We start from the raw sequence: 24,904 nt of genomic DNA on the forward strand, positions 1-24,904 counted from the left end.
TAAGCTCTAACTCTAACCTAATTGATAGGGATAGGGCTAGGGTTAGAACTATAGTGTATTCAAGGCGGTTATAGCTAGGGTTAGGGTATATAGTGCATTCAAGGTGGTCAAAGTTGGTATGATTAGAAAGGTCTTCTGATGGGTACTTGTAATATGAAATCCGTTTTGAAATTGCGTGCTTCGTTGTGGAGATATGAGTGTTGAAGCGCTAACCCTAACCCTAATTTCTAGCCTAGGGTTAGGGTTAGGGTTAGGGTAAGGGTTAGGGTTAGGGTTTGAGCTAGGGTTAGGGTATATAGTGCATTCAAGGCGGTCAAACTTGGTATGATTAGAAAGGTCTTTTGATAGGTACCTGTAATCTGAAATCCGTTTTGAAATTGCGTGCTTCGTTGTGGAGATATGAGTGTTTAAGCTCTAACCCTAATTGATAGGGATAGGGCTAGGGTTAGAACTATAGTGTATTCAAGGCGGTTATAGCTAGGGTTAGGGTATATAGTGCATTCAAGGTGGTCAAAGTTGGTATGATTAGAAAGGTCTTTTGATGGGTACTTGTAATCTGAAATCCGTTTTGAAATTGCGTGCTTCGTTGTGGAGATATGAGTGTTTAAGCTCTAACTCTAACCCTAATTTCAAGGGTTAGGGTTAGGGTTATGGTTAGGGTTAGAGCTAGGGTTAGGGTATATAGTGCATTCAAGGCGGTCAAACTTGGTATGATTAGAAAGGTCTTTTGATGGGTACTTGTAATCTGAAATCCGTTTTGAAATTGCTTGCTTCGTTGTGGAGATATGAGTGTTGAAGCGCTAACCCTAACCCTAATTTCTAGGGTTAGGGTTAGGGTTAGAGCTAGGGTAAGGGTGTATGGTGCATTCAAGGCGGTCAAAGTTGGTATGATTAGAAAGGTCTTTTAATGGGTACTTGCACTCTAAAATCCGTTTTGAAATTGCGTGCTTTGTTGTGGAGATATGAGTGTTTAAGTGCTAACTTTAACCTTAACCCTAATTTCTAGGGTTAGTAGACGTAGACTGATTTAGTTGAATTGAGACAATCAGATTTGCTTACAAAATTGTTAAACCCTCTTTTGTCAAATTACCTACTAGATTTCTGAGTAGATATGTCTAGTGGGTGTATTTGTACATTGTTCAGTTTTTTTTCGATTCAGGTTCTTGACCTTGGGTATTTTGTACTCAGATTTTTGGATATTACACAGGTCCAAATTAGGGCCGGTGATCTGGTAGCCACCCACTCCACTCCACACACATGAATACACATAAACAAAACTAACAAACATTATTCAGGTGCACTCAATAATGACAATTGGCCAATCTGCTGTCTTGAAAATAAAAGATATGGTCTCCAATTATCATGCACCATCTATATTATCAAAATGCTAATATCTGTGAATGAAGAGACTCTTTTTTTTACAACCCTTAAAGTTTCTTTATTCCACTCCAACGTTTTGGTGGGCAATTTTGACTGGTTCACATTGTACTGCAGCAATAGGCATCACAAACGGTAAGTATTTACATATATATATATATATATATACAATACTTGCAAGTGTACGTATTCACATATTTACATTTCAGGATCAGGCATCGAAAAATGAACCTATGCATATGACCTGTATGTACTGCACACAAAAAAAAAAACATTTGAAACAATAGACTAGGGTTGGCAGGTCAAATTATCATGAATGTATTATATACAGCACTCCTATTGGAGAAGCATATTACTTACAGTAAACTTAGTACCAGCAGAATACAAAATATTGTGCTAAATACAAAATAGAATCGAATCATTACCACCGTGTATGCTTTATACAATTTTAGGACTTAAATGAATTAAGAGCAAACGAAGTCTTATTCTACAATTCATCAGGACAGTTCTAACCAATCTACCTGACAATTTCATATTTGTCTACAAGTATGTAACATGTAGTCTTCAGTCGGACCAACAAAGTTGTTAACAAGTAACAGGTGCTTTGACCACTGTATACACAGATAACATTGATGTATGAAGATCTCTGACTCCTGCTATGTAATCTGAGCTTCTCTCCTTCTGCCATTTTACATCAATGCCCTGAAAAGAAAGAGAAAAGTTTTCAGTGACGTACTTCTGATCAAACACATGGTGTCCAGTCACCTATAGAGATAAGCATTTATCTTGTTCTCAGATTTGAAAATTGTATGATAAACCTGTAAAATGCTTTACCATTCTCTAGACCAAATATCTTACAAATATTACTAGTACCTGTTCAGTATATTACCTGGTGTCCAGCTAGATCAAAGAACTATGTAAATTTTACCTGTATGGTACCTTACCGGCTATATACAGACCAACAATCCATGCATATGTTACCTCTATGGTACTTACCAGGTATACAGACCAACAAGCCATGCATATGTTACCTGCACAGTACTTACCAGGTATACAGACCTACAAGCCATGCATATGTTACCTGAAGATAAAGGGTACTAAAGGTGCCCTCTCACTGTACTTGTGTCACTGCGGGGTTTGTTCACTGCGTCACTGTTTTGTTATTTTCTCCTATTTTTTATGATTTAGATATTGCGTAATACGTAAAAGTATGACTGAAGACAAAATACACAAAACGTAAGAAAATTCATTCTTTATCTCTGAAATTCGTTGAGTATCTTTTGAATCCCGCAGTGACGCAAGCTTGATGCAAGTGCATTGAGAGGACACCTTTACCAACAATCCATAATATGTTACCTGTATGGTACATACCTGTTATACAGACCAAAAAGCCATGCATATGGCACTATTGTTACCTATACAGTACTAACCTGGTGCCCAGACCTACAATCCAAAATATCTTACCTGTACGGTACCTGGTATACAGACCGACAAGTCATATATGTCTTAAGTTGTTCAGCACCTGACCTGGTCTCCAGACCAAAGAACCATGCAAAAAATTACCAGTATGATACTTTAAATGGTATATCACAGAAACATGAAAATATTACCTGTACAATAAGTTACCATGTATCCAGTCCAACAAGCCATACAACTGTTGTTTCGTGGTACTGTACGTAGTCTCCAAACCCACATGCCATGTGCAAATATTACTTGCAGTGTCAAGTCTCACCTTGGAGTACCGCAGTCCAACGATCTGCTATGGTACATTCATAACAATTACAGTCAAACCTGTCTATAGCGGCCAATCAAGGGACTGGAGAAATACGGCCACTGTAGACAGGTGGCCACTAAAGAGAAAATGTTGACCACGAGCAAGTTACACATGATTTCAGTTCCCACTAACCTTTCTCACCAAGTAACATTGTCTCGATCGGTAAATTCACCGACAAAGACTTGCATTTCAATGCTCAAGGCATGCATACCTTCTACTGTCGCCAAAATGACCCTGTTGGGAATTCCAAATCCTTGCAAACTACGATTTCAAACTCGGCGCAGGGTGACATGTGGCCGCTGTATGGTTGCAATAGGCAGTGTTTCTGTATCGACGGGACCGGCCCTGTGGCCGTGGCCGCGTTGGACAAGTGGCCGCTAAGCATATTTCTTAATCATTACGAATCCAAAGGACCGACAAAAAGTGGCCACTATGGCCATGTGGTGGCCGCTAATACAGGTTTAACTGTACATTAATGTTCTTGCTAGTTGTGTTCTGGAAGCCATCATAGACAATTTCAGCCATTGAGACAATACTAAATCAGACTCTGTACCTTATAAGGTGCTGGTACATCTGCATTTGACATATGTATCGCTTTCTTCAGTCAATATTGATCAATGGTACACTACAGGGTCACTGCTTTGGATCACAATCCCTCACAGATTTTGGATATTCCCATTAGAGGGACACAGGTGGTGGCCATGCAGTACAGCTGGCAGCTGAGAGTGACTGTCAATACCTACTGGTGTACTAATAGTAGAGCTTACAAATTCAAGTTAGGCTTATTCAAAAGTGACTTTCAGATTCCACCTGATTGCAAGAGACAACCATAGTATTACTGCAGGCGGATTTGAGCTTTTCATGAATAAATAAATTTAAAGGTTCAAACAAAAAGCAAACAATATCAATATTCAACTTCAAGTACACCAGGTTACGAAGCCCGACTAACACTGTCAGGGTACCACATGTGTATCATTAGAAAGGAATGCCAAGCCAGGCTCAGTGGATGAAACTCCTACAGATGACATTCAAAAAACTGAGAAAGGGATTCTTGTAATAGGGTGTCTGGAAATGGTGGGCAGGCTATAGCAGGGTGGCTACCTCAGCAGGCTACCTCCCTCTTTAGTTTTAAGGACCCACAGATCTGTTGTGCTGTAAGTGTTACTTTTATCTAGGGGCATTATAGTAACAATGTAGATGTCTTACTAGCACTGGGACTATCAACTTCAGTATATCATGGTATTATACACATCCACAGTAAGAAAGAATGCAACTGCCAAGTAAGCACGTGCAGTAAAATGTTATACCTCTTGTGTGGAAAGTGTACAATAATACCCCCTTTTAGCAAAAGCGTCTATCCTTTGACTAAATGTGGAACTCTTTTTCTGGGGAGTGCTTCCCACACAAATACAACCCACATTAGATTTCCACACCAAGTACATAGCTATCGCCTTACATCTTCAATTAGTTCAGTCCTTAGTTTAAATGTGGCCAGCACTGGCCTTGTATTGAGCAACACCATTTACAAACCAAAAGAAAGATGGATGCAGTTATTGCGTAGCACATGTGAGTTGCACTTCAGAAAACAAACTGACAAATGCAAAGACATAGAGATGAATGTCTGGCAGAATAACCTACAGTCAGATACATTGCCTTTAACTTGAACCTTCCGTTGCTGATGACACTGATTGATCTTTAACCACAAGCATTTCACAACTAAATAGCCTGGTATCCAGCCCTTTTATAGCTCCAAGTCTCCTTTGTCCTCTCTGCAAATCCTTGCAGATACAAAAGAAAAGACTAGGGAGCTATATAACATGGTTAGATACCAGGCTATGACTTGTACACACTGCACAGAATTGCTTGCAAGTTTTAAGGACAGATAATTGTAAAAGTGAAAGCTGGAAACTGTTTTTCTTTGGCCCTCTGACCTCATACCTCCATGAAATATTCTTATAATGCAAATGACTTGCACATCTGCATAATTTATGCTTGGTTATGTACAACTTTAACTAACTTACACATGTTACACAGGTAACAATGTTGACAATCCAATCATTTAACTGTACTTAGAATAGTTATGACAATTTCACATTAATTATGCAAATTATGGAGCTATTTGCATAATTTGTATCTGCTAATCTTCCACCTGCCACAAACTGCACATATTACATGTATTTGAGTCCTATAATGGAAAACACTAAATACTGATTTTCTTCATTAATTATGCAGATTAAGTTCAAATTTGCATAATTTGCACTTCAATATATACATCTCTGCCAAGGATGCCTGCATTCTATATATCATGGAAATCTGTCATTCCTATGTTCCGTTATGCTTCTTGGAAGATTTTGACCAGAATGCTCCTGCAGTTCCAGAGCAAGCCGCTAGCGGACCAAAACATACATCACTTCTTCCCTACATCACAAGCTATCTGCCACCAAAAAATCAAGAACATAGCATGTCCAGGTCAAAAGATACGAAAAATCAAAGTTCTACTGCAGTACCAAGGTCACACACCAGGGGGCCCAAAATCAACCTTGACCTTCGTCTTCCCAACCCCTACCCACATACCAAACATCATCACAATCCATCTGGAGGTTCTCGAGCTATGGTGACAACAAATATCCAGACACACAGATAGACACACCAAAAAACTATACCTCCATTTTTCATGGTGGTAATAAGAACACATATTCTCTGAGACCTTGCAGGAGTGACTTGATACAGTATACTGTAATTACTTCCTGGAAAGGAAGGTGACATGCTGACGTGACAAGGGGTTTTGAAATTGTCTGAGTTTGTGCTCCTTGCAGCTTGACATGTATCTCACGATCGGTTCGGTAGATAACTATGAGTATGACACACTACTTTGGCAAATGGTACCTATGTCAGTATGTGACAAACTGATAATGCACATTGTTTTGCTTACACTGTAACTTTCAAAGAACACTCCTATATTCAGAAAATTGTGGAACATTCATAGAGAGATGCAGTCTGCTTGTTTTGGTCCCCACTTACTAGTTCAGCCTTTTCTCGAAGCAGGTGTTGTTTTACTGTCCTTTGGTGGCTTATTAAAGGAAACAGCTCTCAAAGATCCAAGCAGATGTTGGGTTAGCTCTAGTACACTGTACTCATGGTTAGTGCCTTTTGTTATGATGAACAAGAACACAAAATGGAAACAGCAATTAGATACATATATTTGTCTGGGTATGGGACTGAGTCTTTGCACTGTCAAGATTATTTTTAAGTTTAGTCTGACATTTGCCATGTATCAAACATCTAAAACAAACCGTACAACATCTAAAACAACACCATAATTTACTTCACGGAGAAATGTGTCCTACAGACTCTCCTTCTTGATTTGTTTGATTTTAGCAACTTCAGAGGACCGCAATTATTTTATCATTGTGCTGACACCAACTAGAACAGTGTTCTAATTGAACTATGATTTATTTTGAGCTACTCCCTTGGGCGGGATGGTGATCTGACCTGCAGGAGGGATGGGACCAGGGTGATGCACAATACACAGTGTCAACAAACAAAACTTGTACCAACAGCTATCCAACATCAAAGTCTGGTATTTGAATTTTAGACTGTGCTGCACTTGGCGCACATGAAGACTGTATTCAATTCATTTGATGAAAGCCTGTAAGCCTGTGTGATACAAGTTGGATACGGACGGGACATGTACATCCATGCACATGCATGGGTGGGTACAGGTACTAGTAGTAGTAGTACAGAAAATCCAGGTCCAGGATGTTATTGAACAGATACAGTTTTGAATTACGGACAAGTAGATCTCTTGGCACCATAAGCTGAATTGCAAGGAGCTTGTAATTGGTGGGGCTGAATAGGAAGGGTCTGGAGCAGCTGCCATTCAGCAATACATTGTAACACAGGTAACCTAAATGTGTGAATTGCGCTGTATATTTTAACCATTGTGAACTATGTCTGGTGAGAACTATACCCAAGGTGTGGCTCTCTTCAAACACTGGGACACCATTAAAGTTTTTTTGTTTTTTTTAACATCCTATCCTATGTTACATGAAAGTACCTATTTTCACCTGAGAGTGAAGTGAGGAAAGTTATGTGAATCAGTGCACAATATGAATGGCATGTCAGGGGATTCAAACCCAGGACCCCTGCGCTCTGGACCAAACACCCTAACTGTTTGGCCAGTAGGACACCACAGTCCAGATGACACCACATTCATGTCCAGGGGATCAAGTTCAAGTCCAGGCCTGCTTATAGTAGTACAGACTAGTATCACAATGGAGAGTGAGACAAACATTTACATGTCATTGTGTATTGGTCTCTTTGAGTGTTACAGAATACGTTCAGATTGTACTTTGGATAGTTTGGAATAACAAATTTATTTTCATTATCAACTACAATGCAGAAAGGAAATGTATATTCAACATTTATCAACCTTTTTCTGTTTTGGCATGACTGCTAACTGTTCAACGTGCACACTCAAAATTACATGTTTTGCTGAGAAGACTGAACCATTTTTTAATTGGTTAACTGTTGTCACCTGATTTCTTTCCATTCCTTCATTTTTTTCTGACCGATGCACCCAGAAATACCAGTTATGTATACCCATTCAATGTACAACCACCTCAGTCAAATCATGCATAATAGCTGTTTTCATCATCAGCTTAGCTTTGTTTATGGTAAGGTAATATTGTACAATCCAATTTTTGAGCAGGCTGTGACAGAAATTTTGAACCAACCACTGACAAGGAGCTAAAACAGAATTTTTCTGCATTTTGCACAACACATGCACCTTGCCCTAAAGACACAGCCCCACATCACAGCAGCAAGTTTGGATTATGACTCCCATTTCCTGGGGAAAGATTTACCAAAAATGAAACTGAAGCAATTATGAATGGTCTGAAAAAAATTAAACAGCCAATCATGATGAGGTAGAACTGTCAGTGTAAAAAATTGTAGATAGTCATAGTCTTACCCAGGGAAACCAAACTCAAAGAAGCGGCACGAAGAAGAGTTACCGATCCCTGCCTGCTTCACGCACGCCCGCAACTATACACCCGCACACTAGGCACTACCAACCAGCTGGCCCCACTTAAATTAATGCCAGCCCGGGACCTGACTATCGCTTACTTCTCTGAAAGGCAAGTGATAGTTGAGGCCAGCTGGATTGTCGAGCAGGTGGGTGTTGGGCGGCGGGTGTTCTGGGGGCGCGTGTGGCAAAGATCGGTAAACCTTGCGCGCGGCTCTGGGGTCAGGTTTTCCCAGGGTATCATACTCTTGGAATTATGACTGGAAGCAGTTTTATAGACAGTGGATACTTCATGTGAACCCTTGCTTGGATTGTTGTGAGTGGGGCCCCTGTACTTAAGCTAATATTTCAGTTCGCCCGCCCTGAAGAGCTGAGCCCTTCTTGTCCAGAACCCCCTGTAAATGCAGTACTCTCCAGGTTTGGGGGAGGGGGGTATCATTGCAACTGAGAATCTATTCTGGCATTCTGAACTTATACCTAAGGTCCATGCCTTAACAACTCTTAACATAATCACATAAAGAAGCATGCAAATGTTGTATATGGTACTTTACATTATATTGGCATGGCCCCAGCTTTTTAATAGACCAATTAATAAGCTTGCATTTTATTTTGTCCATGCTGACATGGTTCGCCATGATAGTCGACGCTATATATTTAAACTGAGGGCTACTTACCGGTATACTTGATCCTCGGACAAGAGACTTAAGTAAAATATCATCCGTCTTACCCGGTCAGGGAAGTCCGTTAGAGCCGATACTTAGCAAGAAGGTTATATATATAATTTTTACCTCCTTAGCGCCAGTAAAATGAATATGATTTAGTTTACTGCTTCCCAACCCCAGGTTCACGCAAATCTTGTTATCGAAGAAAAAACCGGAGCCTGGATTATAAGACCTACCTGTTGAACGTGTTACGTGGAATGAATATGCTTGGAAAGGAGTTTCCAGGCTCATATCGCCGACCGCCACACACCTTCTGTCCGATCTGTGGGCGCCGCCATGTTGGGTCAGCATCACGGGTTGTTGACCCCGACTCCTGATTACCCCCAGCGCGAACTCTTCGCTAATCAGACGGCCTCAGTCCATGGGAAGGCACTGATCAACCGAACGTATTCGCAAATCATGCCCCATGATTAACAAACCTTTATGATAATAATGATAGAATCGGGTGCTGAATGAATGCTATTCTATGTATTGAAGGGTAATTTTCACATTAGTTCTTCGGTGTAGCGGTTGTTAAAAAAAGACATCATTTTAGCTACGGCCGCGTGGCGCGTTGGTACACCCGATCCCTCGATCTCGGAAGTTAAGCAACGCGACGGTCCGGACAGTGCTTGGATGGGGGACCAACCAAGGACGTCCGGATTGCTGTAGCCTCACGAAGCTTTCCACGAAATCGTCTTCCGGGAGGGACGTAAAACGGGGGTCCCGTGCTCGAGGAGGTGCCTCGACCACGTTAAACAGCCTCATTACTCATACTGGGTACCTACTGGCTGGCAAAATACACCAGATTATTATTATAATAGTAGAACTCTGTTCCCACCATCAGTACAAGTGGCACAGATCAGAGAGATCAACTACAGATAAGAGGTGTGATGCTGTCAATCACCACATAGCAACCCACCCCAGTCCATAGCAACCAAAAGCCAGGCTCTGGTGGGCTCCCGGCAATTACATACATTATCCATATATGGAAAACCCAGTTCCCTTGACTAAGGGCTATTCTCTATCAAGCTGATAGTGGGCCGGCGGATGTTTGGCGGGCTGCTATAAGCGAGATTTAATCAGGCTAATAATGCTAGACCAGAATCCTATATATCTTGTAATCTTAAAACCGGTATTTTCAGTGTTTTACAACATTCCTTACTTTAGAAAACAACAAGAATCCATTCATTTTCCCGTCGGCCACAGTTTAGGGTAAAGTCTATCAGGCCTGCATTGAAACACTTCAAAAGGCGTGGACAACATTCCTGTTTGGGCGTCCCTTCAAAGCTGTACAAGTTACCCGAAGGTAATGATAATAGACCAAAATCCTATATATCTTGTAATCTTAAAACAGGTCTTTTCAGTGTTTTGCAACATTCCTTACTTTAGAAAACAACAAGAATCCATTCATTTTCCCGTCGGCCACAATTTAGGGTGAAGTCTATTAGTCCTGCATTGAAACACTCCAAATTGCGTGGTCAACATTCATGTTCGGGCGCGCTTTTAAAGCTGTACAAGTTACCCGTAGGTTTTAATAATGCTAGACCAGAATCCTATATGTCTTACAATCTTAAAACAGAACTTCTCGATGTTCTACCGCATTCCTAACTTTAGAAAACAACAAGAATCCATCCATTTTCCCGTCGGCCATCGTTTCGGGTAAAGTCTATCAGGCCTAGGCCTGCATTGAAAAACTCCAAAATGCATGGTAAACATTTCTGTTTGGGCGTCCCTTCAAAGCTGTACAAGTTACCCGTAGGTAATAATGATAGACCAGAATCCTATATATCTTATAACAACAAAACAGGACTTTTCAATGCTCTACACCATTCTTAACGTTAGAAAAAGAACAAGAATCCATACATTTCCCGTGGGCCACTGTTTAGGGTAAAGTCTATCAGGCCTGCATTCAAATACTCCAAATTGCGTGGTCAACATTTCTGTTTGGGCGTCCCATCAAAGCTGTACAAGTTACCCGAAGGTAATAATGATAGACCAGAATCCTATATATCTTGTAATCTAAAAACAGGTCTTTTCAGTGTTTTACAATATTCCTTACTTTAGAAAACAACAAGAATCCGTCCATTTTCCCGTTGGCCACAATTTAAGGTGACGTCAATTAGTCCTGCATTGAATAACTTCCAATTTTGTGGTCAAATATTCATGTTTGGGCGTCCTTTTAAATCTGTTCAAGTTACCCGTAGGTATTTATAATGCTAGACCAGAATCCTACACGTCTTTAATCTTAAAACAGGACTTGTCAATGTTCTACCGCATTCCTAAAACAACAAGAATCCATCCATTTTCCCGTCAGCCATCGTTTTGGGTAAAGTCTATCAGGCCTGCATTAGAAAACTGCAAAATGCGTGGTCAACATTTCTGTTTGGGTGTCCCTTCAAAGCTGTACAAGTTACCTGTAGTTAATAATGATAGACCAGAATCCTAAATACCTTATAACAACAAAACAGGACTTTTCAATGCTCTACAGCATTCCTAACATTAAAAAACGACAAGAATCCATCCATTTTCCCGTGGGCCACGGTTTAGGGTAAAGTCTATCAGGCTTGCATTGAAATACTCCAAATTGCGTAGTCAACATTTCTGTTTGGGCGTCCCATCAAAGCTGTACAAGTTACCCGTAGGTGATAATGATAGACCAGAATCCTATATATATTGTAATCTTAAAACAGGTCTTTTCAGTGTTTTACAACATTCCTAACTTTAGAAAACGACAAGAATCCGTCCATTTTCCCGTCGGCCACCATTTAGGGTAACGTCAATAAGTCCTGCATTGAAACACTTCAAAATGGATCGTCAACATTCCTGTTTGGGTGTCGTTTTAAGTTAAAGCTGTACATTAGTTACCCGTAGGTAATAATGCTAGACCAGAATCCCACATGTCTTATAATCTTATAACAGGACTTGTCAATGTTCTAGAGCATTTCTTACTTTAGAAAACAACAAGAATCCATCCATTTTGCCGTCAGCCTCAGTTTAGTCTATGAGGCCTGCATTGAAACACTTCAAACATTCATGTTTGGGCGTCCCTTTTAAGCTGTACAAGTTAGCCGTAGTCAATATTGCTAGACAAGAATCTTATATATCTTATAATCTTAAACAGGAGTTTTCAATGCTCTACAGCATTCCTAACGTTAGAAAACAACAAGAATCCATCCATTACCCCCGTCGGCCATAGTTTTGGGTAAAGTCTATCAGGCTTGCATTGGAACAGTCCAAAATGCTTGGTCAACCTTCCTGTTTGGGCGTCCCTTCAAAGCTGTACAAGTTATCCGTGGTTAATAATGATAGACCAGAATCCTATATATCTTATAATCTTAAAACAGGTCTTTTCAGTGTTTTGCAACATTCCTTACTTAAGAAAACAACAAGAATCCATCCATTTTCCCGTCGGCCACAATTTAGGGTAAAGTCTATTAGTCCTGCATTGAAACACTTCAAAGTTTGTGGTCAACATTCCTGTTTGGGCGTCCCTTCAAAGCTGTATAAGTTAACCGTAGTCAATAATGCTAGACCAGAATCCTATATATCTTATAACATCAAAACAGGACTTTTCAAGGCTCTACAGCATTCCTAACTTTAGAAAACGACAAGAATCTATTCATTTTCCCGTTGGCCACGGTTTGGGTAAAGTCTATCAGGCCTGCATTGAAACACCTAAAAATGCGAGATCAACATTTCTGTTTAGGCGTCCCTTCAAAGCTGTACAAGTTACCCGTAAGTAATAATGATAGACCAGAATGCTATATGTCTAATAATCTTCAAACAGGTATTTTCAGTGTTTTACAACATTCCTTACTTTAGAGAACAACAAGAATCCATCCATTTTCCCGTCCGCCACAATTTAGAGTAAAGTCCATTAGTTCTGCATTGAAACACTCCAAAATGCGTGGTCAACATTCATGTTCGGGCGTGCTTTTAAAGCTGTACAAGTTACCCGTAGGTAATAATGCTAGAACAGAATCTCATACGTCTTATAACAACAAAACAGGACTTGTAAATGTTCTACAGCATTTCTAACTTTAGAAAACAACAAGAATCCATCCATTTCCCCGTCGGCCATCGTTTCGGATAAAGTCTATCAGGCCTGCATTGGAACAGTCCAAAATGTGTGGTCAACTTTCCTATTCGGGCGTACCTTCAAAGCTGCACAAGTTGCCCTTAGTCAATAATGCTAGACCAGAATCCTAAATATCTTATAACATCAAAACAAGATTTTTCAAGGCTCTGCCGCATTCCTAACTTTGAAAAACAACAAGAATCCATCCATTTTCCCGTTTGCCACATGCACAGTTTAGTGTAAAGTCTATTGGAACACTCCAAAATGCGTGGTCAACATTCCTGTTTGGGCGACCCTTCAAAGCTGTACAAGTTACCCGTAGTTAATAATGATAGACCAGAATCCTATATATCTTATAATCTTAATACAGGTCTTTTCAGTGTTTTGCAACATTCCTTACTTAAGAAAACAACAAGAATCCATCCATTTTCCCGTCGGCCACAATTTAGGGTAAAGTCTATTAGTCCTGCATTGAAACACTTCAAAGTTTTTGGTCAACATTCCTGTTTGGGCGTCCTTTTAAAGCTGTACAAGTTACTCGTAGGTATTAATAATGCTAGACCATAATCCCATATGTCTTACAATCTTAAAACAGGACTTTCCAATGTTCTACAGCATTTCTAACTTTAGAAAACAACAAGAATCTATCCATTTTGCCGTTGGCCATCTTTTCAGGTAAAGTCTATCAGGACTGCATTGAAACACTTCAAACACAAGTTGCCTGTCAGTAATAATAATGCTAGACCAGAATCCTATGTCTTGTAATCCTTAAACAAGACTTTCCAATTTCTACAGCCTCATTTAGTTCAAATTAGGGGATACAGCATAACTTTAGTAATACGTGTGCAAATAATATCCAACATAGTGAAAGTCACAATCGGCAGGAGCTCGAGAGTTTTCCTTTTCTGATCCGTGGAAGTGGAACTTGTTTCACCAACTCACTTATGTCTTACATAACACCCTCGATCTAAGATACTATGTTCCTCTATGTACATGTGTTGTCGTCACATTGATTTAGAGGCATTTAGAAACTTCACTGTTTTCGTATTGATGAACTGAAATTATTATTACGGATTTCTTTGTGTTTCTTACACGGAATGAGTCAGAAACAAATCTTGCCGGTTTTGGATTACGATTTGTTTAGACAAATTACCGCCATTGTTTGTTCCGGTACCTGCTGTTGCATACATTTTTGTGTGTTAATTTTTGCTATCGTCTTTATGACGCCCCGAACACCCAGGTTGACCATGGACAATAGGCCTCGGAATTTTTGTTGTTGGCTGCAACAAAGAGGAGATACTTTACTGATAATTGAATGAAGACCTTTATTGTACAATTTTGCCCAACCGAGCTAAGTACAGGTCACAATAAGTCAGGATGTATACACATAAAAGTGTCACACTAGTACACAGTGGTGCCACACAAGCAAACTGGCACTCAAGCCGAGCCACCAGACAATGTCCACCCGCTGCGCTCATAAAACGCCCCCATCAGCGCTTGACTAGCTCTCCTTCCTAGAAAAATCACGCTCCGCTCGCTGGTCGCCTAGGGCGACCTTCTGGTGTTGATCGCCTTCGGCGACCTTCGGGTGCCTTCGCTCGAGATCGGAACTCGCCGACGTTCGACACCCGCTCGGACGGTCGATCCCGAGTACGTACATGAACTAGTTGACCTCAATTACCATATTAGTGACGCCTGTCCATATACATGTACTTGATTAGCTTTCTTAGAGGCGTTTAGCATGTCCATGTTAGAAAAAAAATTATTCCAAACTCCAGTGTATGTCCGCTTCTGCTTAAATATAAAGCACGTTCTTGTTGATTTCGTTGCTGGCTTGTGTGCCGTTCGCTTGTAATTGCAAATACAAGCGAACGGCACACAAATCAATAAGGCTTTATACATCAACTTTAGCACACTTACCTTTACATAGCCTGCCAAATCAAATTACTTCATATCTTATATAAGTGGAAATCACATTAGTTTCACAAATAAAAAATGTGATATCCTGTCACATTTTTTTCACATCTTGCAAGTTTGTGAACATCACATAAAATTCACATTTCTCAGCATGCCAGTTGTCTTCACATGTTTTCACATTTCGTAGCTGGCCGCATTTCACATAAGTTTAACATGAAGTCACATTTCATAGAATGTGATTCAATTTAACATTATTTCACATTTTCATCAAGAGCCCTTTTCACATAAAAATCACATAAGTATAGCCGGTCGAGACGTGTATCAACAGTCACATTATTTCACATAATGGCTGCACAACCAATGTCACATTAGGTAACATATTTTTACATTTCAGAATGTGATTCTTCAAGACCGTTTTGGGGAAATGTGAAAAAATGTGATGTAAACTTATAACATTTTTTTCACATAAAGCTCAATTTCTGTGCCACCCCTCAGAAATGTGACGTGAATTTTATTTTATGTGATTATATGTCAACTTATGTGATAAAATGTGATGCTATTGAACCTCAAAATGTTTCACATAATATCACATCATATCACATTTTCATAGAATTTTCCAGAAAATTCACATAATTTTCACATTTATGCACCTTGTAGTGGTATAGGCACTTTCTTTATCGTGCATATATGCGGAATACATAAGGAGCGCTAAGCACACCAAAAAGGCCAATTGCTCAGTAGATATTAAAAAAAAACACACAGAACAAGATGGGTTTTTCTTAGCGCTCTTAAAATTAGTATCTAACCAAGTGTATTCTAACCTAACTCTAGTTATGCATTGTCAGGCACATTGTCTGTATCCATAGGCTATTAGAAGGGTACTTGGGGAGTTAAGTGGGAGACTGAATCCTGCATATATCATATCAAGTCTATAATTCAATATGAAACATTGCGGTTAGTCGAACTTATAATCTAAATAAGCAAGACGACTGAAGTAGATTATATGATTATTTTACTGACAAAATAATGATTTATGTGTTTTAGGCATTTTCAGCTGTAGCAGAGCAGCTGATTTTCAAACATTACAAAGCGGTGAAATGCTAAGATGTTCTTTCCGTGATGCTGCATCGGTATCAATTATATGTGGAATAAACATAGTTTAGAATAAAGCTATTGAATTGCTTGGAGCGTTGCCTGATACTTATGACATGCACCCCAGTTTTAGAAAGTTTATTTTTCTATGCTTACTCCTGGATCTATTAAGTCTTGATTTGTTGATGGCAGATGGATTTTTATTTAGTGAATATGTGGTGAAGGCTTGGGCCCCTAACAACCTTCTCTGGAATGACGGTTATGTCAAACAACGAAACCCTTACTTGAGTGCACCACCACTTCGTCTGCAATGTCTTCCAACGTAAATAAAAGCAGAATAAGCTGTCAGATCAAGCTGCCATGAAGGTGCAGTACCTTGTCTGGCCGCTGTGTGGCTGCTGCAATCTGGTCTATGTCCAGTCCAGACGTGTTGGTAGCCAGGATTGTCCGTGGGTTTGTCACTGCGTCGAGCTGCTGAAACACCTTCTTCTTTAGAGCGAGGTCCTCAAACACGGCTTCAATGACCAGATCAACCTCCCTTAACTGGCTGTAGTCTGTGGTCGCTCTCAGCTGCATGGGCTGCGGTTTACCGCCTGACTTCCCTTCAAGACTGCGTTGAATAAGACTGACAGCTGTACAAAGACGTTTTGAAAAAAAATCAAAATGATATCGATCGATTTTAGCTCTATTAGAGAGATATTCTTCCGATGTTCGTGTCAGAAAAGATGTGCAGTATTTACAAACACAATGAAAAGTATTTGCAAGTTTTTGCATGGAGAATATTTCCTCACAAAAGCTGTTTTCAGCAAGCACGGTGAACAGTGGGCCGCGGCTTAACGTCCCGTCGTTTTAAGGACTGCAGCCCATTCCGGTAGCGTGCATGTCGGGTGAGTGACGCTGCCGGAATCGAACTCACGACTTTTAGTTCCTGAAGCAGGGTCGCTATCTACCGAACTACGCACGTTATCGAGGGTGTTGAAGTTTATTGAAGAGAATTGTATACAAATCAGGGGTTATGGTGATGTTCTTCTGTAGACTGTTTCCGTATACAACTGTGTAAGAAATTCAATATCAATGTTCTAAAGAAAGAGTATTAAAATAGTACATTTATATGGTAAAGACAAATCGCAGAATATATGCATTGGATTTTAACAAACAGGTTCTAAATAAAATCATAACAATCATCATTTGGATTAAAGAGAGATATTGTTTGTGACTAGTTTACTGTTTGAGTTAGACTTTTTAGCCAAACTTACCTTTGTCCAATTGTGCCTTGTTGACTTCAGTCAGAACAACCTTCAAACCTGCCTGAAGTAGGCTGATGGTGATGCCGACACCCATGGTACCTGCACCCAGCACCCCTACACTGGAACATGCAGTACCATCAACCAAGTTAACTTTCATATACTCACCATGGTACCTGCACCCAGTACCCCCACACTGGAACATACAGTACCATCAACAAAGTTAACTGTCAAATACAAAACATGGTACCTGCACACAGCACCCAAACACTGGAACATACAGTACCATAATCACACAGTCATGGTACCTGCACCCAGTACACCGACACTGGAACATATAGTATTGACAACACACTGCAATACACATACCCTGTACCAAGCACACCGACATTGGAACAAACAGTACCACCATTCACATACCATCGTACCTGCACACAGCACCCACCCACACTGGAACATACAGTACCATCAACACACAGTCATACACACACACACATGGTACCTGCACCCAATGCCCCCACGCTTGAACATACAGTACCGTCAATACACTGTCACACACACACAGACCGTCGTACCTGCGCCCAGCACCTCCGCACTGGAACATACAGTACCATAAACACACAGTCATGCACACACCATGGTACCTACACCAATCTCTCTTTACATCAAAAGCAACCGGCTATCAAAAACAAAGAGCATTGCATATCCAGAACAAAAGATGCCAAATATCGTTTTTCTGCAGTGCCAAAGTCATACACCAGGGGCCGGGGGCCAAAATCAATCTTGTCCTTCATAACCCATGCAAACACCTATCTACATATTAAATACAAATGCATCCATAGTTTTTTTTTAAATTATTCTAACAAATTTCAAGAGAGAAAGACGCACAGACCTAAGAATATCATGAAGGTAACAAAATACCTTTTGATGTCCATTGGCTCCGCCGTCCTATAGTTAACGTTCTTGTTCCTGGGAATGTGCCAGCGTTTGACTGTCCTCTCTGCGAAGAACGCGTACCTCAGCGCTGCAGCCTGCCATGATGTCCACAAGTACCGTCCTAGTTCAGCCTCACGCTTCATCCCAGTCTCAAACGGTAGGAGGGAAGCCTAGGAAATATGTAAGATTAGTACTCATCAATGTTAGCCTGCCAGGATGTCCACAAGTACCGTCCTAGTTCATCCTCACGCTTCATCCCCGTCTCAAACGGTAGGAGTGAGGCCTGGGAAATATGTAAGATTAGTACTCATCAATGTTAGCCTGCAAGGATGTCCAAAAGTACCGTCCTAGTTCAGCCTCACGCTTGATTCCATCTGGGTAAAGAGCGCTCCCGGTGCCCAGCCTACCGTGCCCAGCACAAGCCGTTTGGGAGCTATATGAAGTCAAAGTCTGCGCAGGCACTTTTACCCCCCCCCCCCCCACACACACACACACACATACACACGCACACACAAGTCTGGATAGGGTTAAACCTCTATAAATTTAGTATCATTTTGAATTTACCTGAATCGCCTGAAGGGCTGTTAGAGGAGCTATGGCGCCACGAGACCTTCGCACAAGTGTCTTCCTGGCGGCGTCTAGCACGTCTTCTGCCCTGTCCGCACCGGGGACTGTCCAGCTGCTGACCCGTCTGGCCTCAAGCCCCCGGACATCTACTGACCTCGCGAAGCCAACAGCCTTCTTCAGCAGATCGTCCGTGACTACTTTATCCAGCAAGCCAGCTGTAAGTGCCTTTAGAGATGGATAAATGATGCGTTGTAAGACTATTTTAATTAGTTTTTCCACAGAACTATCTTAAATCGAAACTCTTTGTCATCAAGTAGTTTAGAATCTGTATTATACTGTATACTGAGCTTAAAACTGTCAGATGTGCAAAGGTTAGGTGTAGGACGTTGTAAAATAACCAGCTGCTGCCGCGTTCCGTACCTACGAAACTGGTGTGTAACGCAGAAGGCCGGTTATAACGGTGACTCAGTGATGTCGACAAGCCCTCCGATGGGCAAACTCACTTAGCGCTCCCCAACCCCCACCCCATCTCGCCCCTCAGTTCAATGAATTCGCGACCCCAAAGCGATACGCCCGAAGATCGTGGATGATGTGTCAGTGGTATAACGAAGGCATACGATTTGCCCATGACATTGGAATTGACCGTGCCGTACCTGTTGTGCTGACTGGGTCTGACCAGAAGTGACCATCCTAACGGCCGTCTGTAGTCCCACCAGGCGGGGCAGCCGCTGTGTTACCCCGCAGGTCGGCAGGATCCCCAGCTGTACCTCCGGTAGTCCCATCTGTGCAGCACAAACATGATAAAGAAACACAAGAGCTATCTAACACTCAAAATCGTGACCATAGCTTGCTTAGAACACGAGATAGCAAACCCGGACGTTGCGCTGCAGTACCGAGGTGAGCCGATAGGGGGCCCAAAATCTGATCATTTCCAGCATTCATCACACACTACTAACACACTAAGTATGAAACCAATTCATTCAGCCGTTTTAGTTATCTTGTTCACGCACACACATTTCATGGAGGTAACTACTACAAAGGTACCTCCGGTACATATGTGTAACATAAACTCGATATATATGTACCTCCAGTAATCCTAATTTTGACTTTAGCAAAAACATGATGTAAAACAAGAGCTATCTAAAACCCCAAAATATTATGATAGCTTGTTCAGAGCAAGAGATAGCATAACTGGAACATACGCTGCAGTATCAAAGAAAGCCGCTAGGGGCATAAAATCTAATCGTTTCCAGCTTTTATTATACCTTATAAACACACCAAGTATGAAAACAACCCACCCAGCCGTTCTTGAGTTAACATTTTTATAGACACACAGTCAAACGCTAGTAATACTATAACCTCCTTTTTGTAATGGGAAAGAATATTTCATGGGGGTAAATAGCTAATTCAATTGACAATGACTTCGACCCCTCGAAGGTACAATTTTGGTTTCTTGACATAATTCTGACGTCTGAGTTAAATGGATCTCGTTGGTGATATGATGTTATATTTAACTAGTTTTGTTTTTCTAGTCAGCTTTACATGAAGTATTGTATTGAATTGTACTGCCAGTTAATTCTAGTGATGCTAAAGAAAATTGATGGGTGTCACTCAAACGTCCGGAAGCAAATCTCGATTTTTTAATCCAGATGTAGAGGATAAAGTCCCATAGCCTAGTTGAATGGTCATTGGGTGGAAGAGCAGTGCACGTGGACTGTAGAGTTACCGTGTTTTCGGCATGATATCAGAAGGCACAGAGCAGCCATATCCCTACGTCTCCATCCTAATACAATGATTTGGTCAAAGAAGTTTTCGGTGAGTAACCAAGTACCACATCGCGATGCCACAAGAATCAAACCTGTGAATTTTCAAACCCATGCCATCTATGGAACAACAAAACAAGTTGGGATAAGCTGTTTGGGAGAGATAATGGCAGCATATATACGCATGAATTCGAAAGATGCTAGCTATTTTTACAAAAAAATCAACTTGTTGAGTTTAATAGCCCATAAGTTAAAGGACGTGCTTTAGTCCATCTATTTCTAGAGTTGGAGAGAAAAGTTTAACCCTCAAACCACCGTATGGGGTCAAAACTGACCCCAGACGTATACTAATATGTGCCAGTATGAAATTTCTGGTTAAAAACAAATTTCCTTCTATGAGTTTGTTTGTATATATGTCTTATAACTTCTCATACATTTTTGCCGAGATTGGCTCATTGTTGATTAAGTTATCGTAGAAAGTTTATGTATGGTCCAGTGGGGTCAAAACTGACCCCAGCATTTTTTTAAACAACCTTCTGGAACCCACGCCTAAACTACTAATCGTATGATCACGAAATTTTTATAGAATGATGTACATGTGCAACAAAATTATGGCAACAACTTTTATGTCATCATCATGTTATATGACGACGCCATGACGTAATTTAGCTTAAAATGGCCGCCATCTTGGATTTTGACTGATGACGTCATCAAATTAGCATAAATTATGTATATTGAATTATGAAATTTACGTTGAATATCATAAGATGTCATGAACAAGTGTGGTTTGCCAAGAAAACCTTAAAACTTGCCTGTCAGAATTCCGTTGCCATGGCAACATGAAAAATGATGAATTTTTTTATTCACTTAAATTGCTTGCTATTAACATTTTATCAAAAGGGACCAAGTTTGGTGGCCCTAGCATAAGCTATTAAGGGGCTATGTGACTTTGAAGTTGATGCGGGCATAAAAAAAAACCTTACCCGGTCTGAATAGCGTTAGTGCAAAATGTGGTCCTCATGATCTTTTGCATAAATTATGATAATGAGCTAGAATTATTCTCTCCTAATCATGTCAAACTGTCCCACATAGATTAATGAAGCTATACATATATACAAATCACAAAAAGATTCACCAAAAAGCTGTATTTGTACAATTCGACCCCATACGGTAATCTACGTCACAAAAAAGGTACGGTGGTTTGAAGGTTAATTAATGCTAGTAAAAAAAAATTAACGATATTGGCTGACAAGCGAGAATGACTCATTACTGACCTTGGCTGAGGAGTCTGCCAGCCGGTAGTGTGAGGCCAAGGCTAGTGCAACACCTCCCCCTAGCGTGGTTCCGTGAATTGCAGTGACCACAGGTTTAGTTGAGGCGGACACGGCCTCAACCAAAGAGTGCAGAGTAGGCTCCCAGAAAACCTTCTCAGTCCCGAACTCTTTCACATCAGCCCCTGAAAAAAGTTTGTCATATAGGATGGAGTTTATGATACATGCGATACTATAAATTTACGTTGCAGTCATTCATACACATTTACACACACACACACACACATACACACACACACACACACACGCGCGCGCGAACGCACACACACATAAACACACGCAGGCAAACACACACACACACACACACACATAAACACACACTCGCGCGCACACGCACACACACATAAACACACGCAGAAAAACACACACACGCGCACACACACACACATACTGAAATACATGTGTTTTTTGTATGTGTGTACAAAGGGAGAGAGAGGGAAGAGGGAAAGAGCCAAGAAGAGAGTATAGTATAGAAATATTGTTAACAGAAATTTCTAACGGTGCACACCCCAGTTCTTCCGCGACCGGGGTAGTCCGCGACCAAAAAGTGACGAAAGGCTTCCGAGGGCCCAAGTTTGAGTTGACATTTCTTATTATTTCCTGCGAAATGACATTAAACGGTTACATGGCTGAAAAGCGTAGGAAATGGTGTGTTTTTGCTGCAAATTGTGTTTTGATCCGCGTGTTGCTTCCGCGATATCCCTACGCCTGAATGTAAAGAGGCCCGTGACCTAGATTTACCTCTGAAGCGCTGTGTCAAGCAAAGTTGCAATGCCGCGCGCCGTGGATGATTAAAAAAACTGTAGTACTAGAATTTTCTTTATAATTGGCTGGATTAGTCTTTAGATTTTCCTCTTTCTGGCATTATCAGTCGTGCTTGCCGGAAAAAATCTTCTTCATCTGTTTTATCCAATGCGAAAATGCCCGATTTTGTGCATCATTTTTGACATGAAAATATGTTTTTTCCCTATAATTTTTCAGAATTAGAGAAGTTGAAGGATCGAAACTCAGTTGGTCTTGTAGCTGAAGGTATATCCTCTCACCCCATATACAGTTATTTTCCTTCAGGATAATTCCCTGGAAGAGATGGTCGCTAGACTTGAGGGTGTGCCGCCTCCATTTGAACCCCCAAATAAACTGATGTGTGCCCCCCTAATTGAAAAAAAAAACATCTAGTCGAGGGTCATACAAGCGAGCAAATCAGGACAGTTTTAAAGATAATAAAAGCATGCCAACTTTCGACAAACATTACAGTTAAGCAAACAAATTCAAGTATGAAAGTCATTATATGTCATTACAGAATGACAACACTAATAATGTTTCACTTGTTCTGTATTACATGTCACACAGACACGCCTAAAACTTTATATCCAATAGTCATGGATATATATAACAATTCTTATACCTTCGTTTAACTTTCTTTTATGGAGGTTAAGATGCTAAGTTCTCTTGCATTTCACCATCATTCGCACAACTAAAGGTGATATCTCACTGCACTTGGGGCACCAGTTTGGCATGATGGGGTTCGTTCTCTGTGGCACTGTTGTGTTATTTTTGACGATCCTTTATTATTTAGATAATATTTGATACGTCTACGTATGACTTTGAAGACAATAAATGGACAAACTCGTTCGTTATCTCTAAAATTCGTTGAGTTTTGAACCGCGTAGTGCCGCACCGGTGCCCCAATTAAGTGCAGTGAGATACCACTTGTTATAGATACTTTGATTATTGTAAATACTATGATTGTTGATTGTTGTATGTATGTTGTATAGTCATGTTGATTGTTTTCAACCTTGGAATAATCTGATAAGCCCATAAGGGCTCCACGGTTTCTTAATAAAAATAAAAATAACACCACTTTAAGTATAGGGTTTTCTGTGTTATCACCTGCAGTAAAGGTCTGCCCCTTGCCCATGATGACAATGCTGCAGACCGCTTTGTCCTGCAAGGCTTGCTGTAGGCCGGACATCAGCTGACTCCTGACGTCATGACCCAGGACGTTTAATGGCGGATTGTTGATCTGCAGTACCGCTACCGTCCCATAGGTGGCGCACTCAGCCATGTCTACGAGGTTCAAAAGTCACAACAATGTCACCACCAATACAAGAGTTTGAGGAAGACTTGTTTTATAACGCATTAAATGATTGTGAAATTCACACTAGACGAAAAGACCGAATATGTAGACGGATGCTGACGGATTCCAATTTGCAAAACCTGACGGATGCTGACGTATGCTGACGGATCCCAAAAACCATCACGGATCCCAAAAAATTACGGATCCCACTTGCATCCGCAACGCATTCGTAGGTATCCGTAACTCTCATCGGTGGATACAAACACAGAACCCGTATACTCAGTACTTCGTGACGGATGCTAACACTGCATTCGTATGGATACTTACTTATAATCACGGATTCGTTAGTATCTGTAAGCCACTAACTGATTCAAACATTGTATTCGTATGGATACTTAGTTTTAACGCAAACGAAAGAATACGTGGTCAGGATTCTTGTTTATCAGCGAAAAGTCTTCAGATGCAGACGAATACCAAGGATACGAATTTGCAACATCCTGACGGATGCTGACGGATGCCAAAGATTACCAAAAATCACGGATCCCATACACATCCGTAACGCATTCGTTGGTATCCGAAACTCGCGGTGGATGCAAACACGGAATTCGTTTGCTTACTTACTTCGTGGCGGATGCTAGCACAGCTTCCGTAAGAATACTTACTTTTTATGTATGCGTGGCTAGCACTCTTGTTTTTGAGCGTATATTTTATTTTTTAGATTGGTCATATCTTTCCCCCTTTTTGAACCTCGGACACCACAGTTTGTAACGTCAATACAAGTGAGACAATCCACGTTACGCTAGATACCAGGATACTCGAATTCGTAAGGATGCGAAATGGTTTTTTTCTGCATTCGTGGCAAGATTACCAACAATGCACTGCTCCAGTGGATTGCTCCAGTGGAGGGGATTCCATTGGAGCAGTGCATTGTTGGTAATCTTGGGATATCTTAAATATGCGACTCTGTATTTTTTTGCATCCGTACATTGGGGCGGTGTATTGTGGGTAATCCAATCGT

The 24,904-nt window shown here is 40.8% G+C and overlaps 1 protein-coding gene across 1 annotated transcript in view; it reads right to left on the reverse strand.

Annotated features, from left to right (window-relative positions):
- LOC118430607 (peroxisomal bifunctional enzyme-like) overlaps positions 1-23,874 on the reverse strand; it is a 37,590-nt gene extending 13,716 nt beyond the window's left edge. The window contains exons 1-7 of the mRNA XM_035841581.1: positions 23,700-23,874; positions 21,753-21,934; positions 19,369-19,497; positions 18,713-18,940; positions 18,134-18,318; positions 17,225-17,334; positions 16,344-16,600 (exon numbers count right to left, since the gene is read on the reverse strand). Coding sequence (XP_035697474.1) covers positions 16,344-16,600; positions 17,225-17,334; positions 18,134-18,318; positions 18,713-18,940; positions 19,369-19,497; positions 21,753-21,934; positions 23,700-23,874 — 1,266 coding nt within the window. The remainder of the gene's footprint in view (positions 1-16,343; positions 16,601-17,224; positions 17,335-18,133; positions 18,319-18,712; positions 18,941-19,368; positions 19,498-21,752; positions 21,935-23,699) is intronic.
- Between the last annotated feature and the right edge of the window lie 1,030 nt (positions 23,875-24,904).

Source organism: Branchiostoma floridae, chromosome 14 (genome assembly GCF_000003815.2).
Source record: "Branchiostoma floridae strain S238N-H82 chromosome 14, Bfl_VNyyK, whole genome shotgun sequence".
Lineage (NCBI taxonomy): Eukaryota > Metazoa > Chordata > Leptocardii > Amphioxiformes > Branchiostomatidae > Branchiostoma > Branchiostoma floridae.